The following is a 19352-nucleotide window of genomic DNA, read 5'->3' as shown; positions in this document are numbered from 1 at the left end:
AAAGAGAGAGGGGGAGAGGGGATAGGGAAAGAGAGGAGAGGGAAAGGAGAGAGAGTGAGAGGAGAGGGAAGGAGGAGAGAGAGGAGAGGGAAAGAGAAGAGAGAAAGAGGAAAGAGAGAGGGGAGAGAGGAGAGGGAAAGAGAGGAGAGGGAAAGGAGAGAGAGTGAGAGGAGAGAGAAGGAAGAGAGAGAGAGGAGAGGGAAAGAGAAGAGAGAAAGAGAGGAAAGAGAGAGGGGGAGAGGGGATAGGGAAAGAGAGGAGAGGGAAAGGAGAGAGTGAGAGGAGAGGGAAGGAGGAGAGAGAGGAGAGGGAAAGAGAAGAGAGAAAGAGGAAAGAGAGAGGGGAGAGAGGAGAGGGAAAGAGAGGAGAGGGAAAGGAGAGAGAGTGAGAGGAGAGAGAAGGAAGAGAGAGAGAGGAGAGGGAAAGAGAAGAGAGAAAGAGAGGAAAGAGAGAGGGGGAGAGGGGATAGGGAAAGAGAGGAGAGGGAAAGGAGAGAGAGTGAGAGGAGAGGGAAGGAGGAGAGAGAGGAGAGGGAAAGAGAAGAGAGAAAGAGGAAAGAGAGAGGGGAGAGAGGAGAGGGAAAGAGAGGAGAGAGGAGAGGGAAAGGAGAGAGAGTGAGAGGAGAGAGAAGAGAGAGAAGGAGGAGAGAGAGAGGAGAGGGAAAGAGAAGAGAGAAAGAGAGTAAAGAGAGAGGGGGAGAGAGGAGAGGGAAAGGAGAGAGTGAGAGGAGAGAGAAGGAGGAGAGAGAGGAGAGGGAAAGAGAAGAGAGAAAGAGAGGAAAGAGAGAGGGGGAGAGAGGACAGGGAAAGAGAGGAGAGATGAGAGGGAAAGAAGAGAGAGTGAGAGCAAAGAGAAGAGAGAGAAGGAGGAGAGAGAGAGGAGAGGGAAAGAGAAGAGAGAAAGAGAGGAAAGAGAGAGGGGGAGAGAGGAGAGGGAAAGGAGAGAGAGTGAGAGGAGAGATAAGTAGGAGAGAGAGAGGAGAGGGAAAGAAGAGAGAAAGAGAGGAAAGAGAGAGGGGGGAGAGAGGAGAGGGAAAGAGGAGAGAGGAGAGAGAGGAGAGAGAGAAGAGAGGAGAAAGAGGAGAGAGAGGAGAATGAGGGTAGAGAGAGAAGAGAGGGAAGAAAGAAGAGATAGAAAGAGGATAGAGAAAGGAGAGAGAGTGAGAGGAGAGAGAAAGAGGAGAGAGAGAAAGAGAGAGAGGAGAGAGAAGAGAGATAGAGGAGAGAAAGAGAGAATTCGGGTGTCCATTATCTTCAATGGGGTTTGGGTTTTGGTGGAAGTTCGGGTACTGTTCTGGTACCCTAACCAAACTTTCTCAAAAGTTTGGGTCAGGTACCAGAACCCGAACTTCCACCGGTCCGCCCATCCCTAATGGTGATGTGATTTTTTTAAGCATGGCCAGTACATGTCCAATTTAAAGGGGGGAGATGAATGTGTCGAAATTTCAGACTTTGAAGTTTAATTATGTGTAAATTGGGAATTATTTTTTATGCAGCTTTTTAAGTGTTTTTTTCTGGTACCGTTAATATTGATGGCCTTTCCTTAGGATAACTCACCAATACTAGATCGGATGGGGTGCAACACCTGGCACCACTGTCAATCAGCTGTTCCGGCTAACGCAGTGGAAAAATGCATATCCTCTCCTAATGCTTTGAATACTGGCGGATGTGCAGTATCCAGCTGTGGCCACTATAGAGTTGATGGAGCTGTGCTGTGCAGCTCCACGACTGGTCACATCCCACCACTGACACCAGGAACAGCTGATCGGCAGGGCTGCTGGATTTTGCGCCCACACCGATCTGGTATTGATGACCTATCCTAAGGATAGGCCATTAATATTAAAGTGCAGGACCAGTCCTGTAAGAAAGTTGTTACAAGGAAATGTTGCAAACTGCACAAAAATTGGGGTAGCAATGTAATGTTAAATCGAATTTAGAATTTCCGCGCTGGTCCTCCACAGGCTTCCTCCTCTGCAGTGTCGGTCTCCTTTTCACTCTTTGTCGGTACTTCCGATGTGACCATATCATGATGTCAGAATGTGCATCGAAGTCTAGTCGGCATCGGAGGTACAAAGAGTGAAGAGGAGATCGGCGCTGGAGCGGCGCCGGGTCCTAGGAAGCCAGCCAGGGATAGGCACGGAGCAGCAACGGCAGGGACAGGTGATGGGTGTGGCGCCCCTGAGGGTTCGACCGCCACAGGGATGCTGCACTTCTTTAATGGAGTGTAGTGTTCCTCCTCTGAGGTAAGACCAGTGTGATAATCGTGACCCAACCTTTGCATCCAACACCACACTTCTCCACCAGAGGGGGCTGATATGCACTAGGTGCTGCCCTCCTGGTTACAGGGAGGCTGGGGAACCAAGAGTTAGGGGAACCAGTTAGTGGGTGAGGGTGGAGGACTTACAAGTTAGTTACACTTTAAATTTCATATTTAATAGAAAGCCATCTTTGGTCTTGCTCTTTTGTCTGTCAAGCGGTCTTTGTGCTGTTAAATACTGTGTGTTACTGTGACCTCCCTCCCGGAGCGCAGATCCTGTGTGGGCCTGCAGGGTTGGGAGACACAGCCCTCGTACCCCGGCCTTGGGACGAGGGGCAGATTGTAGACGGGAAATGTCTCAACCCGGCCAATGACCAGGACCAAGAAGGCCCAGAGCTTAAGAGCGTGGCTCCACAGCAAATGGATCCCAGGCAGGATGCAGACTTAGCTGTGTACGCCACCTGTCCTCGCCATGCTGATATATTCAGAGGGACTCCGGCTGCAAGAGGGGTACCGGCCCCCGACACCCGACCTTGCTACTCCATGTCCTGGTCGGGAAAGCCCGGTAGGCCCAGAGAATCCCACCGGGTATCGGACGGAGCGGAGCTGCCACGCGTGCCCTTGTTCTGAGAGGAGCTCAGAGGGAGTCCCGGCCTATTTGCACACACACGGACAGGAAAGGATTCTGTCTGTAGTTCAGAAACACTCTGCTGTAGGGTCCCGACTGAATGCTGGACTTACTCGGAGGTTGTCGGACCCCCGTCTCTGGTGAGCGCAGGACTCCGCGGGGAGCAAGGAGTCGCCTTCCTTTGCCAGCTATGTGAGTAAAGCCTTGGAAGTTCACCCCTATGGCCTCCGGACTCTTCATTTTGCGCCACACCGTGAGACGCGGAACCCGCACTCCTCTACTACTACCGCCTCCATCCTGTCCTTCTGCCCTGAGGCCACGCTCCGCCTGTGGGGAGTAGTAATAACTTTGGCCGCCATAACATCATGCCTCAGCAGACTGCGGCGGCGCTGGTGGCCCTTCACCAGGCGCCACAGGTGGTGTAGTCGTTAACCAGCCACTCAACCCGGATAAGCCCACACCATCTCTTTTAACTGTGACGGCCCTGAGCACGGGTCGGGTCTGGGCCACGGCTGCACCCCATCTCTCCATCATAGGACCCGACACCGAGTCCCCCATCACCCAGGGTAAACACGGGCTTTACGAGTGAGAGGCGTCACAGAACTGGCGTAGTCGGCAGGATTGCGTGCCCGCAGCAAAGGAAGGAGTTGCCCATTGCTACCGGGTACTGTGTGCCTTACACCTTGAACTGTCGTTTTACACTTAAAAATGGCGCCCGCCCTAGAAGAACAGGTGCCATAATACTGTGAAAAGACTGCCTTTGAACACCTCCCATCGTGGGCTGGGCTCCCGCTTGGCACCAAAAATGTGGACTGCCCCTTCCATCAGAGACTGTCCGCGGGGTAATGCCCGTCAAACCGGATGGGCTGAACGAAGGCGGGCCTGTCAACATGCCGCCCAGGAACCGCCCTGAAAGAGTAGGAAGAAGAGAAGGAACGAGGTGCGGCCATGGCAGTCTCAGCATCGCCACCACTGGAAGCTGACATGGATTGTGCGGAGGGAACTCGAAAAGAGCCTTCTGCAGCTGGCCCAGCTGCCGATACCGGTGGAGACAGAGCTAGCAGATATTCGTACTTGGGAGTACCCCTGATTCCCGCCGATGGACCGAGCTAGCTGGCCCGAAGGTGCATGGAGGCGGCTGCGCAGCGGTAGGAGGAGCAACGGCGGGAGTATGGAACACTCCGCCAAGGAGCAGCAGATCAGGAGAAAGAGGCTTCGGAGGGCGCTTGCGGCCTAGAGAAGGGTGAGTCGGAACCCCTTAACCCGCTGATGAAATAGTGCCCCTCCTAGACTTCTGGTCTGAGTGCCTACTGCCCTGCTCAGTGACCTAGGAGCAGGCTCTAGCCCCGGAGCTTTAGGCTGCCACCACCTCCGGAGACCTCTGTGGTCTCCCACCTCCGTTACCGGAAGATCCCGGGCCTGTATGGGAATCTATGGGCCCCAGCCAGGAAAGGCCCATGGACTCGGGCCTGCTGCAGCGCCCCCTAACACTGCTTTCGGGCCCCACAGTTATCTGCCTGGCGGCGGAAGAGAGGGCTTGGGATAACCAGTGGGGCAACCAAGAAGGCTTCCCCCGGGAACCCCAGGCCGAAGAGAGGAGAAGGGAGCAGTGCCTCCAGCAAATTCTCCAGCTAAACCGGGAGCAGCAGGAATGGGAGGCACGGTGCGAGCTGCTCCGAGTTCAGGCCAAAGCTGCGAAGTCTAGAGCCCGCCAAAGGCAGGCGTCCCACCCAAGCCCCCATGAAGAGGGGCAGGTGGTCCGCTTCCACAAGGAGGCAGGATGGGGCTTCATCAGGAGTCCCGGGCTGAGGCAGGAGGTCTTCTTCAACCGTCGCGACGTCGAGCCCCAGCTCAAAAAGGGACACCCTGGCCGGAACCTCACCCCGGGTGATGTAGTGTCCTTCACCAGCCACAGTGGGGTGCGAGGGTGGTACGCCCTGGATATTCACAAAGTCTCCAGGGGTGAAGCCCCCGCGTACCCACCTGTGGAGGGCCAGCCAGCCTCTGTCAGGAGGAATGAGCCCTTTCCCCGGCGGGATTACATGGACTGAACAGCCTCCCCCCCCCCCCCCCCGGCTGCTGTTGTAGTTAAATTGTTTTTAGAATTTTTGTTGATTTATTTCCCGTTACCAGAGACATTGGTCCCTGTGGACCATGGCAGGCGGCAGACTTTACTTGTATATAGTTTGCATCTTTTCAGGTGCTCCATATTGATTTTATGCAAAACCGTGTATACTTTTCTACCTCAACGCATCAGGAGGAAAACCTGTCGGGGTGGCTCTCTGGGAGGTCCAACTCGGGATCTTCATGCCCTGCAGCCATCCCAGGGCCCACGTTGAGGGATTGGGACAGGTACCTTGCACTTCTGAACTGACTCTGTGTCTTTGCACTTTAACCCGCCTGTCTGCACAAAAATGTCTCTGGAAAATGCTAGCACTTTTATAATTTTATATTTTGTACTTTTATACTGTATACCCTGCTATGCAACGTTCAAGGAAATGTGCCTCCCATAAAGGGAAGATAGTTCTTGTTATTATAAAAAAGACATTTCCTGGGTGTTACTTCTTTTGCAGCCCGCGGACGTGCTGTGTTTTACCAGGGGGGAATGTGGCACCCCTGAGGGTTCGACTGCCACAGGGATGCTGCACTTCTCTAATGGAGTGTAGTGTTCCTCCTCTGAGGTAAGACCAGTGTGATAATCGTGACCCAACCTTTGCATCCAACACCACACTTCTCCACCAGAGGGGGCTAATATGCACTAGGTGCTGCCCTCCTGGTTACAGGGAGGCTGGGGAACCAAGAGTTAGGGGAACCAGTTAGTGGGTGAGGGTGGAGGACTTACAAGTTAGTTACACTTTAAAATTCATATTTAATAGAAAGCCATCTTTGGTCTTGGTCTTTTGTCTGTCAAGCAGTTTTTGTGCTGTTAAATACTGTGTGTTACTGTGACCTCCCTCCCAGAGCGCAGATCCTGTGTGGGCCTGCAGGGTTGGGAGACACAGCCCTCGTACCCCGGCCTTGGGACGAGGGGCAGGTTGTAGACGGGAAATGTCTCAACCCGGCCAATGACCAGGACCAAGAAGGCCCAGAGCTTAAGAGCGTGGCTCCACAGCAAATGGATCCCAGGCAGGATGCAGACGGAGCGGTGTACGCCACCTGTCCTCGCCATGCTGATATATTCAGAGGGACTCTGGCTGCAAGAGGGGTACCGGCCCCCGACACTCGACCTTGCTACTCCATGTCCTGGTCGGGAAAGCCCGGTAGGCCCAGAGGATCCCACTGGGTATCGGATGGAGCGGAACTGCCACCCGTGCCCTTGTTTAGAGGAGTTCAGAGGGAGTCCCGGCCTATTTGCACGCACACGGACAGGAAAGGATTCGGTCTGTAGTTCAGGAACACTCTGCTGTAGGGTCCCGACTGAATGCTGGACTTACTCGGAGGTTGTCGGACCCCCGTCTCTGGTGAGCGCAGGACTCCGCGGGGAGCAGGGAGTCGCCTTCCTTTGCCAGCTATGTGAGTAAAGCCTTGGAAGTTCACCCCTATGGCCTCCGGACTCTTCATTCTGCGCCACACCGTGCGACGCGGAACCCGCACTCCTCTACTACTACCACCTCCATCCTGTCCCTCTGCCCTGAGGCCACGCTCCACCTGTGGGGAGTAGTAATAACTTTGGCCGCCATAAAATCATGCCTCAGCGGACTGCTGCGGCGCTGGTGGCCCTTCACCAGACACCACAGGTGGTGTAGTCGTTAACCAGCCACTCAACCCGGATAAGCCCACACCATCTCTTTTAACTGTGACGGCCCTGAGCACGGGTTGGGTCCGGGCCACGGCTTCACCCCATCTCTCCATCACCATCACCTGACACCGAGTCCCCCATCACCCAGGGTAAACACGGGCTTTACGAGTAAGAGGCGTCACAATGGCAATATACATATGATATGTTACTGTTTTTTAACCCATTCTTGGCCCATCAATTTATTATGAGGTCGGCTAGTGCCACAGGATTGGAGGAGGCCAACGTGGTACCGATATTTAAGAAAGGTAAGAAGGTGGATCCAGGTAACTACCGTCCGGTAAGTCTGACATCAGTAGTGAGTGACATATATGAGGGCATCATAAGAGATGAGCTGCGGAGATATATCGAAGAGGATAATATAATAAATGATAACCAGCACAGATTCCTGAAGAATAGGTCGTGTCTGACAACATGTCGGGTTCTATGAGGAGGTAAGTGCAGATCTGGATGTTGGTAATGCGGCTGATGTGATTTATCTGGACCTTGCGAAGGCATTGGATACTGTACCACATAACAGCCTTATACTGACGCTTCAGAAGCCGGGACTGGGGGAACTATATGTAGATGGGTAAGGAACTGGCTAAATGATAGGAAATAAGAGCCGTCATAAATGGTACGTTCTCTAAATGGGATCTAGTCAGCAGTGGGGACCGCAGGGATCTGTACTAGGAGCATTGAGGACCACAGGGATCTGTACTGGGAGCAGTGGGGACCACAGGGATCTGTACTGGGAGCAGTGGGGACCGCAGGGATCTGTATTGGGAGCAGTGGGGACCGCAGGGATCTGTACTGGGAGTAGTGAGAACAACATGGATCTGTACTGGGAGCAGTGGGGACCGCGGGGATCTGTACTGGGAGCAGTGGGGACTGCAGGGATCTGTACTGGGAGCAGTGGGGACCGCAGGGATCTGTACTGGGAGCAGCGGGGGCCGCAGGGATCTGTACTGGGAGCAGTGGGGGCCGCAGGGATCACAGGGATCTGTACTGGGAGCAGTGGGGACCACAAGGATCTTTTCCTGGAGCAATGGGGGCTGCAGGGATCTGTACAGAGAGCAATGGGGGCCGCAGGGATCTGTACTGGAAGCAGTGGGGACCGCAGGGATCTGTACTGAGAGCAGTGGGAACCACAGGGATCTGTACTGGGAGCAGTGGGGACTGCAGGGATCTGTACTGGGAGCAGTGGGGTCTGCAGGGATCTGTACTGGGAGCAGCGGGGGCCGCAGGGATCTGTACTGGGAGCAATGGGGGCCGCAGGGATCTGTACTGGGAGCAGTGGAGATCACAGGGATCTGTACTGGAAGCAGTGGGGATCTGTAATGGGAGCAGTGGGGACCGCAGGGATCTGTACTGGGAGCAGTGGGGATCACAGGGATCTATACTGGGAGCAGCGGGGACTTCAGGGATCTGTACTGGGAGCAGCGAGGACTTCAGGGATCTGTACTGGGAGCAGCGGGGACTTCAGGGATCTGTACTGGGAGCAGCGGGGACTTCAGGGATCTGTACTGGGAGCAGTGGGGACCGCAGGGATCTGTACTAGGAGCAGTGGGGACCGCAGGGATCTGTACTGGGAGCAACGGGGGCCACAGGGATCTGTACTGGGAGCAGCGGGGACAACAGGGATCTGTACTGGGAGCAGCGGGGGCCACAAGGATCTGTACAGGGAGCAACAGGGGCCACAGGGATCTGTACTGGGAGCAGTGGAGACCACAGGGATCTGTACTGGGAGCAGCGGGGATCACAGGGATCTGTACTGGGAGCAGCGGGGACTTCAGGGATCTGTACTGGGAGCAGTGGGGACCGCAGGGATCTGTACTGGGAGCAGCGGGGACCACAGGGATCTGTACTGGGAGCAACAGGGGCTGCAGGGATCTGTACTGGGAGCAGTGGGCCGCATGGATCTGTACTGGGAGCAGTGGGGACAACAGGGATCTGTACTGGGAGCAGCGGGGGCCACAAGGATCTGTACTGGGAGCAGCGGGGGCCGCAGGGATCTGTACTAGGAGCAGTGGGGACAACACGGATCTGTACTGGGAGCAACGGGGACCACAAGGATCTGTACTGGGAGCAGCGGGGACCGCAGGGATCTGTACTGGGAGCAGTGGGGACAACAGGGATCTGTACTGGGAGCAACGGGGACCACAAGGATCTGTACTGGGAGCAGTGGGGACCCCATGGTTCTGTACTGGGAGCTATGGGGGCCACAGGGATCTGTACTGGAAGCAGTGGGGACCGCAGGGATCTGTACTGGGTGCAGTGGGGACCGCAGGGATCTGCACTGGAAGCAGTGGGGACCACAGGGATCTGTACTGGGAGTAGTGAGGACAACATGGATCTGTACTGGGAGCAGTGGGGACCGCGGGGATCTGTACTGGGAGCAGTGGGGACTGCAGGGATCTGTACTGGAAGCAGTGGGGACCATGGGGATCTGTACTGGGAGCAACGGGGGCTGCAGGGATCTGTACTGGAAGCAGTGGGGACCGCAGGGATCTGCACTGGGAGCACTGAGGACCGCAGGGATCTGTACTGGGAGCAGTGGGAACCACAAGGATCTGTACTGGGAGCACTGGAAACCACAGGGATCTGTACTGGGAGCAGTGGGAACCACAGGGATCTGTACTGGGAGCAGTGGGGACCACAGAGATCTGTATTGGGAGCAGTGAGTACTGCGGAGATCTGTACTGGGAGCAGTGGGGACCACAAGGATCAGTACTGGGAGCAGTGGGAACCACAAGGATCTGTACTGGGAGCAGTGGGAACCACAAGGATCTGTACTGGGAGCAATGGGGACCACAGAGATCTGTATTGGGAGCAGTGGGGACTGCAGGGATCTGCACTGGGAGCATTGGGGACTGTAGGGATCTGTATTGGGAGCAGTGGGGACCGCAGGAATCTGTACTGGGAGCAGTGGGGACCACAGGGATCTATACTGGGAACAGTGGGGACCACAGGGATTTGTACTGGGAGCAGTGGGGACTGTAGGGATCTGTACTGGGAGCAGTGGGGACCACAGGGATCTGTATTGAGAGCAGTGGGGACAACAGGGATCTGTACTGGGAGCAGTGAGGACAACAGGGATCTGTACTGGGAGCAGTGAGGACAACAGGTATCTGTACTGGGAGCAGTGGGGACCGCAGGGATCTATACTGGGAACAATGGGGACCACAGGGATCTGTACTGGGAGCAGTGGGGACTGTAGGGATCTGTACTGGGAGCAGTGGGGACCACAGGGATCTGTATTGGGAGCAGTGGGGACAACAGGGATCTGTACTGGGAGCAGTGGGGGCCGCAGGGATCTATACTGGAAACAGTGGGGACCACAGGGATCTGTACTGGGAGCAGTGGGTACTGTAGGGATCTGTACTGGGAGCAGTGGGGACCACAGGAATCTGTATTGGGAGCAGTGTGGACAACAGGGATATGTACTGGGAGCAGTGGGGGCCGCAGGGATCTGTACTGGGAGCAGTGGGGACCGCAGGGATCTGTACTGGGAGCAGTGGGTACTGTAGGGATCTGTACTGGGAGCAGTGGGGACCACAGGGATCTGTATTGGGAGCAGTGGGGACAACAGGGATATGTACTGGGAGCAGTGGGGGCCGCAGGGATCTGTACTGGGAGCAGTGGGGACCGCAGGGATCTGTACTGGGAGCAGTGGGGACCGCAGGGATATGTACTGGGAGCAGTGGGGACCGCAGGGTTCTGTGCTAGATCTGATTCTTTTTAACCTTTCTATTAATGACCTTGGGGATGGGATTGATGGTAAAGTGTCAGTCTTTGCTGACGACACCAAACTATACAAAACTAGAGGAAAAACGAGTGTACTGGCATAAAAAGAACTTTATTTATAGACCATTAAAATATCATATAGATAAATGCATAGTATAAAGTGCAGACATGCAGATCAAAACCCCATTAGGTCTCCAGCCCAAAAAATGTGAGGACGTATACCAATCACTCAGGGCAACATATAAACGTTCCTAGATAATCCTAACATCAAATCAAGCAATAAGAGAGGAGTGAAATATAAAGATACATAAGAATAGTAAGGGGTAAGATGTTTAAAGGAATGTGACACAAATAAAATTGGGATAATATAGACACAGTCAAATGTTCAATATTAGCTTCCAGCGTACAAAGCATTCATAGAACAATAGTCGCTTACCCCAAAATATAGTGTCACAGATGGTGCAGGGACCACAAGAGGGGGAGTGCCAGGAGTACAAGGAGGCCTCGACGCGCGTTTCGCGTGAGCTTTTTCAAGAGGCGTCATACGTCATCAAACTATGTAGGATATTAAAATCTGATCTTGACGTTACGATGTTGTAGAATGATCTGAATAAGAGACTGAATGTAGAGTAGGATAAATGTAGAGTAATGCACCGAGGACGGAGTAATCCTATTGCTGCATATACATTAAATGGGAGTATACTCGGGACTACAGAACAGGAGAAGGACTTGGGCATTCTGGTTACAAGTAAGCTGAGCAGCAGTACTCAATGTCAAGCAGCAGCCGCAAAAGCAAACAAGATTTTAGGATGTATAAAAAGAGAAATAAAATCCTGCCATCTGAAGGTATTGTTACCCCTGTATAACTCACTGGTGAATCCACATCCAGAATATGGGATCCAGTTTTGGGCTCCACATTTTAAAAAGGATATTCAGAAGTTAGAGTCAGTTCAAAGGCAGCAACTAGATTATTACACGGGATGGAGGCCTCTCCTATATTACACGGGATGGCGGCCTCTCCTATATTACATGGGATGGAGGTCTCTCATATGATGAGAGGTTGAAAAAGTTGAGTCTGTTTAGCTTGGAGAAACGATGCTTCAGAGGAGATCTCATTTACATGTATAAATATGTGTGTGGTCAGTACAAAGGACTAGCACATGACTTATTCCTTCTAAAGACCATACTAAGGACCAGGGGGCACTCATTATGGGTGGAAGAAAGGCGATTTCGGCACCTAAACAGGAAAGGGTTTTTGGCTTCTTCTGGATCAACAGATTTAGGCATAGGGATTTTAGTAATACCATTATTAGAATCACAAGAGTAATACAAAATATAAAACTAATTTAAAAAATTATAAACAATTTAATTTTTAATTGTAAAAGTGCAGCAATAATAAAAATGGTAATAATACCTTGGTGAGGCCAAGTCCCAGTAAGTTAGTAAGTTAGTGTAGGGAGTACAATTCGGGGAGAAAGGTTGAACTGGATGGACCTAGGTCTTTATTCAATCTACGTTACTATGAAGCACAAAATCAATTGGGGCTCATTAGACTCACATGGAATAGATTGGATGCAAATCGAATTTTCCGACCGGTTTTGAGTAAATCCACCAAATTTGAATTTTGTCAGATTCGCTCATCTCTAGGTATCATCCATCTTTGCCACGAGAAGATACAATGTAACCAAGAGATAATTGAAAATAGAATTTGTTACAACTTGTTCTCATTCTGTAAGGAAGGAATGAGCGCCTCCTGTTGGAGGAAGTTGGTATTTTTCTTCAAACTTTAATCTAAGTTTTCTCCTGCCTCGCCCATGTTGTGTATGGCTGTGTACTAGATGCGCAGAAGTAGACGGCAGAGTCCAGAACTCCAGCTTTTTTTATTTTTAAGTAAGATTCCAGAATGTCCGGTCTTTCCAAACCCCATTTCTCTTTATTTTCCTTATCTTCTATGTCATGATGACCTTTTCCCGTGGAATAAACGATGAGCTTCATCCCTCCTTCCTTTTTCTGTTGGTACCAAAGCATCGTTATGTAGCTCTGGTCATTGTGTCTGCAGGACATGGTCACCTCATCTCCAGCCGAGCAATTTAGGAACTTCTCTTTCTGTATAACTTCAATTCCCAGACATAGACCTGGAGTGGAGTAATAACGGCAAGATGGGTCAGATACCCCAAAAATCTCAATATGTCATAGTTTGTTTTCTATAAGTGTACAGTACCCCTCAAGGCACAACCTTCTCAGGATGCTTCATGAAGCCTCCTTAGATAAGTAAGGTGGCCTTTATAATATGGTTTTCTCAGGTTGCCAATATAATACTATATAAGACAGGACCTTCACCTGCAAGAAGAAAATCTCAAGGGTTTTAACTACACAAACCATGAAGGTCCCAAGTCTTGACCTTCTTCATGACCTATACAGGTAATACCCAGATGAGTACGGTGGCGGTCTCCTTCTAGTAAAGTTACTACTCCTTCTTCTTGTGGGCTTCACATGATCTGGAGACCCTCTGCATGGACCACCACTACTTACAAAGGAGAAGATTTTCCACCAAGATCAGTTCCAGCAGTTTCTTCATTGCATCCAAGTGTTGGGGGCTTCGTAGACTTATGTTCTCGCTTGTGTTTCCTGCCCCCGTCTCCCTTGTTCTCTCGGTTCCTCTTCATTATCTGCAGGTCCCTGGTTTCCGGCTTCTGTACAGGAAACATCTTCACTATTTCTTCTCTTCATCTTTTAACGTAAATTCTTGTCCTGTGTGAAACTTCCACTGTTGTTTGAATCTACAGGAAGCGTACGTTACCTCCGCTGCATCGGACATTGCTCCAAACTAGAGCCATAAATCATGGCGTAGTCTTAGGTAGAGACACAGTAGAGCCAAATTTGTCATTGGAATATATGGGATGATACGTTTGCACACAATGGGGTCTGCTAACCACTGCAATCTGCAATCTAGCTATTGAGAAACTACATCTCCCAGAATGCCCTGATAGCGGCCTGACACCATAATTCGTTAGGGAAAGCTGGGAGTTGTAGTGTCACAGCAGCTGGAGTGCTGAAGGTCGCTGACCCCCATTTTAGCACTAAATTGACATACGTGTCCATGAACCCTTTTAGGACATTTGCATGTTAAAGGCATGGTGGTCCCTCTCTGAGAATCGCCCCCTATTGGTCAAAGCAGAGAGTTCGTACAATTCTGTAACTGCCTTGTCTTATAGGGCAGTTTCTGTAGCTAATCTTAAGTCAGATAGTCCTAGGCTTGAGCTGACTTTAGACTCCATCCCACCTACAACCTCTTTGCCGTCACTTCCATATTTAATATATTTAGTATGCCTATATGAAAATTGTATCACAGATAATACACCATGTGTAGCACTCCTCTAGCCATTACAGTTTAGTCCAGCTTGCATAGGTAGCATTTTCCTGCAGAAGCCACAAGGAGGAGCTCTTTAGATTTGTTCTGCTCCCATTGAGTTCAATAGCAGATATATAAATCCCCATAGCATGAGCTCCCCCTAGTGGTGGCAGCAGGCAGCCAGAATTTCATCATGTAGCTCTGTGTCTGTGCGGAGCTTTATTCTGCAGCTCCAAAGTCTATTATATATTTATATATAGTATAGATGCATTAAAAATGAAGAGCGAATAAAGAATAAACACAATCTCTCAATGTCTCTATATACAAGGATGATGCTGTCCCATGAAAAGCTGAAACTTTATTACTTTGACTGTCCCCAGTAAATTGTGGAAGGATAAGAATAATTTGGCCATACCAACAATAGATTCAAAAGGGATTTTCCAGGCTCCACATAGAGTGACAGAATATTGGTGAATCCTGTAATATACACACTGTCAGGACTCCCCTTTGCTGCATATAATGTCCCCCATCTTGTGCCCTTCCAGGAATAATGTCCTGCATCATGGGCCCCGTGCTATAACAATGTCCCCCATACAGCACCACTTTTTTGTACAATGTCCCCCATCCTGGGTCCTTCCAGTAATAATGTCCTCCATCCTGGGCACTTCCAGTAATAATGTCCCCCATCCTGGGCCCTTTCAGTAATAATGTCCCCCATACTGCGCCCCTTCCAGTAATTATGTCCCCCATCCTGGGCCCTTCCAGTAATAATGTCCCCCATCCTTGGCCCCATGCTATAACAATGTCCCCCATAATGTGCTCCTTCCTGCTATAATGTCCCCCATCCTGGGCCCTTCCCAGTAATAATGTCCCCCATCCTGGGCCCCATGCTATAACAATGTCCCCCATACTGTGCCCCTTCCTAGTATAATGTCCCTCATCCTGGGCCCTTCCAGTAATAATGTCCCCCATCCTGGGCCCTTCCACTAATAATTTCCCCCATCCTGGGCCCCTTCCAGTAATAATGTCCCCCCATCCTGGGCCCTTTCAGTAATAGTGTCCCCCATCCTGGCCCCTTTCAGTAATAATATCCCCCATCCTGGGCCCTTCTAGTAATAATGTCCCCCATCCTGGGCCCTTCCAGTAATAATGTCCCCCATCCTGGGCCCTTCCAGTAATAATTTCACCCATCCTGGGCCCTTTCCAGTAATAATGTCCCCCATCCTGGGCCCTTCCAGTAATAATGTCCCCCATCCTGGGCCCTTCCAGTAATAATTTCCGTCATCCTGGGGCCCTTCCAGTAATAATGTCCCCCATCCTGAGCCCTTCCAGTAATAATTTCCCCCATCCTGGGCCCCTTCCAGTAATAATGTCCCCCATCCTGGGCCCTTTCAGTAATAGTGTCCCCCATCCTGGCCCCTTCCAGTAATTATGTCCCCCATCCTGGGCCCTTCTAGTAATAATGTCCCCCATGCTGGGCCCTTCCAGTGATAATGTCCTCCAGCCTTGGACCCATGCTATAACAATGTCCTCCATACTGTGCTCTTTCCTGCTATAATGTCCCCGATCCTGGGCCCCTCTCAATAATAACGTCCCCCATCCTGGGCCCTTTCAGTAATAATGCCCCCCATCCTGTGCCCCATGCTATCACAGTGTCCCACATACTGTGCCCCTTCCTTCGATAATGTTCCCCATTGTATAATAATGTCCCTCATCCTGGGCCCTTTATTTAATAATGTCCTCCATTTTGGGAAACTTCCAGTAATGATGTCCCATCTTGGCCTCTTCTAGTAATAATGTCCCTCATCCTGGGGCCCTTCCTGGTACAATGTCCCCCTTCCTGAGCCCCTTCTGTTCTTCTCCAGCACATTTTAAAAAGAAACAAACAATTCTTATTACCTTCTTGCGCTCCCACAATGCGCAGCGTCCTCCTCTATAGCCAGCGCAGAAGCTGGCAACGGACTTTGGTGCCACCTGCCACTGCCATGTGCCACCTGTCAAGCACAAGCCAACGTCCGCTGCCAGCCTCTGATTGGCCGACAGTGTGTATTACATCGCAGTCGGACCCTCTGCGACCGTGATCGTTGCGCCTCGGAACGTTTGTATGAACATGTTTGGATGTGTCCATTGTTACTTTGAATTGTTAAAAGACTGCAATTTTTCACAATACAAATTTGTTACATTATTGCAACATTCTTGCAAAATCCTGGACAGGCTGCAATTCACATCACAACCACTGGGTGGCCATGTGCAGACACATATAGCATAAGCATCTCCCAACAGAGTATCGCTAATCATGTTTTTAAAGCTGATCATGTGCTGAGTCAAGAAGAAAGGTAAGAAAGGGCACATCTGAAGCCCAGCCCCAAATTGTTGTGTACCCCCAACCCTGTTTGTTATGTATAATCCCCCCTGTACTTTATATACTGCTGGATCAGTAACAGGATTAAACGGCAACCAGGACAGACATTGCTCCACATCCGACAAAGAATAATCCCTTCAAGACGTTTTTGGTTGTTGGGGTTTATTCACTGCCACAAACTGAGATTTTGGAAATGCTGTAAAATTTAAACAAAACAGCGGCCTTGTGTGAACAGCGTTCAACCTCTATTTACTTTAAATCAGGAAACTCCTATAACCCCATAAGGACCAAACATTTATTTCAGATTTTTATTTTCTTTTGCAACAGTTTTCCTTGTCTTTTCTTCTTTAATAAATATTATTTTGGTAGATTTTATCATAGGTTCATCACTAAACCTCTGCAAGAAATTAGCAAAAAAAAGTCAGCACACATCCCGTGCCGCAGGGTCGGGGGTGCTATGTTGGGTGCATAGACTGTGGTGGAGCTCTAGTCTGTAGTAATTAATAGCCCATCATAGGTCTATGTGGAAAGTCCGACTAGGAAACCATAAATGAATACAGTGTGGTGAGTGTCCATAGCGTGTATCACCTGCTGGGGGCGCTGCTCTGGTGTCAGTTCTGCACACTCTCGCCCTCCCTCTGTGCCGCTGTGGAGGCTGCTGGCACAATAATACACAGCACTGTCTGCAGCCGACACCTTGGAGAGACTCAATGTGTTTCTCTGAGCACCATCAGGCCTCATAGATATTCTCGTGTCATCGACCTCCATGGTGGCGGCGTCCGTCCTGTATGCATAGCCGAGAAGCTGCAGAGCTTGGCCCGTCTGCTGCCGGTACCAGTACTTGTAGTTCTGACTGGAGTCCTCATGGGAGCAGTTCACGGATACGGTGTCCCCCGGAGATGCCAGGATCAGCGGCGGGGTCTGATCTACATCCGCGGCCAGAGACCCTGCAAACACAAAAATAAAATAAATCCCTAAAAAATCAATCTATTATCTATCACATATCTATCTATTATCTATCATCTATCTATCATCTATCTATTATCTATCATCTATCTATCATCTATCTATTATCTCTCTATCATCTATCTATTATCTATCATCTATCTATTATCTATCTATTGTCTATCTATCTATCTATTATCTATCTATTATCTCTCTATCATCTATCTATTATCTATCATCTATCTATTATCTATCTATTATCTATCTATTATCTATCATCTATCTATTATCTATCTATTATCCATATATTATCTATTGTCTATTTATTATCTCTCTATTATCTATTATCTCTCTATTTATTATCTATCTATCACAATATTACTATGCGTTGTGCCGGGTGGCAGTCTCGGCTCTGCTGCATCTCCCCTGCTCTGTTACAGACTCTGCTGTGTGCAGGTTCCTCCTTTGCTGCGGTTCTGCACAGTCTCTCCCTGCACTTTCCCCGCTGTGGAGGCTGCTGGCACAGTAATAGGTCGCACTGTCCTGGGGGGACAGGTTGTAGATCTGCAGGGTGGTCTTCTGGGGGGTATCAGGAACCATCATCATCTTCTGCTCAGGAAATTCCTTTTCCATATCAGCTTTTTCTGCATTATAGGAATATCCGATCCGATCCATTTTTCCATCCTTCATTCGGTACCAGAATTTGGTCAGAAAGCTGGAGTCAGCATGAGAACAGTTCAGGGAAACGCTCTGCTCGATCTTTGCCCCCACAAACAGAGGCGTCTGCAGCACATCTGCTGACCAGGCGGCTGCGGAGGAAGAGGCGAGCGGTCAGGAGAGTCCACTGGTGTCCAACTGGTCGGCCCAGTAATTCCCAGTGGTGCCACATATTGGACTGGACTCAAACTTACAGATGTAGCAGCGCTGATTAAGTCTTAATTGTGGATTTACATAGGACTGCAGGAAAATCTTGCATTATATTAACATGTAAAATTATCAATTCAGCAGCACCAAATGTTAACTGAAGTAGCAAATTCAGCTCTGCTATAACTGTATGTATTACTTAGCCTTTATATAGTAGAGCAGTAACAAGGAATCTATACAGCGGAGCTGAGTTTGTCACTTAGCACAATTTTCTGCTATAATAAAACCTACAGAACTCACTGATATATCAGACACATTCAGCTCCGCTCTACCCACACAGCATAAGAAAATGCACAATTTGCATATAAATCTCATAATAAATTATAATATTTGTATTTATGAACTAAGTATCAATAAGTAACGGACAACACAGATATCCTTACAATGTATCCACCAGAGCGTCAGACACCAGATCACGAGTCCCATCATCTCTAGGCTCCAGGCACAAGTGACAACCTGAGCAGATGAGAACCCAGGAAGTGACATCATCACATGTGGATCTACATACAGTGACATCATCACATGTGGATCTACATATAGTGACATCATCACTGTGGACCTACAGTACAGACCAAAAGTTTGGACACACCTTCTCATTTAAAGATTTCTCTGTATTTTCATGACTATGAAAATTGTACATTCACACTGAAGGCATCAAAACTATGAATTAACACATGTGGAATTATATACTTAACAAAAAAGTGTGAAACAACTGAAAATATGTCTTATATTCTAGGTTCTTCAAAGTAGCCACCTTTTGCTTTGATGACTGCTTTGCACACTCTTGGCATTCTCTTGATGAGCTTCAAATCATCAATTATGTTACTATATACTGTATATAAGTATAAAATGACGATGTGGCTAAAAAAACAATATAAGTATAGTAAAACTTAAAAAACTGGAGGCGAGAACACAACTGTACCTGCACCGAGGTTGCTGTTGTGTAACTATCATATCCTATCCAGGGAAAAAATATATATATATGCATATTTTTGTACCGTGTTATCCAGGAGATAGAAAAATATTTAGATTTGAGAGTCCTCAGTGGTTGATACCTTTTAATGGCTAACTGAAAAGATGGTAATAGGTTGCAAGCTTTCGAGACTACTCAGGCCTCTTCATCAGGCATAGAATAACACAAAATCTGAAGAGTCACATATTTATACCCAATAGGGCACAGAAATAATGCAATAGATGAGACAAGTGATGAAAAGCAGAGTTATTTCTATGGGAGAGATAAACATTTCAGGCTGTAAATATTTAATATTGCCCTGTCTCCTCTACATAAAGACCCCCAGCTGGACATTTGGTACATATAATTAAGTACACTACATTAGATGTGATACAGCTGAACGTACCTGGG

General features: G+C 49.5%; 1 gene segment (V, D, J or C); it reads right to left on the bottom strand.

The window, feature by feature from the left end:
• Window positions 1-16277: 16277 nt before the first annotated feature.
• LOC141271181 (Ig kappa chain V region 3381-like) lies at window positions 16278-18448 on the bottom strand. The segment is given in 2 exon segments: window positions 16278-17067; window positions 18373-18448. Coding segments are annotated over 2 exon segments (474 nt in total).
• Between the last annotated feature and the right edge of the window lie 904 nt (window positions 18449-19352).

Source organism: Phyllobates terribilis, unplaced genomic scaffold (genome assembly GCF_046119375.1).
Source record: "Phyllobates terribilis strain yellow unplaced genomic scaffold, ASM4611937v1 Scaffold_5__5_contigs__length_657084704, whole genome shotgun sequence".
Classification (NCBI taxonomy): domain Eukaryota; kingdom Metazoa; phylum Chordata; class Amphibia; order Anura; family Dendrobatidae; genus Phyllobates; species Phyllobates terribilis.
Note: the sequence above shows the minus strand (reverse complement) of the source record. Positions and strands in the feature narration are given on the sequence as shown.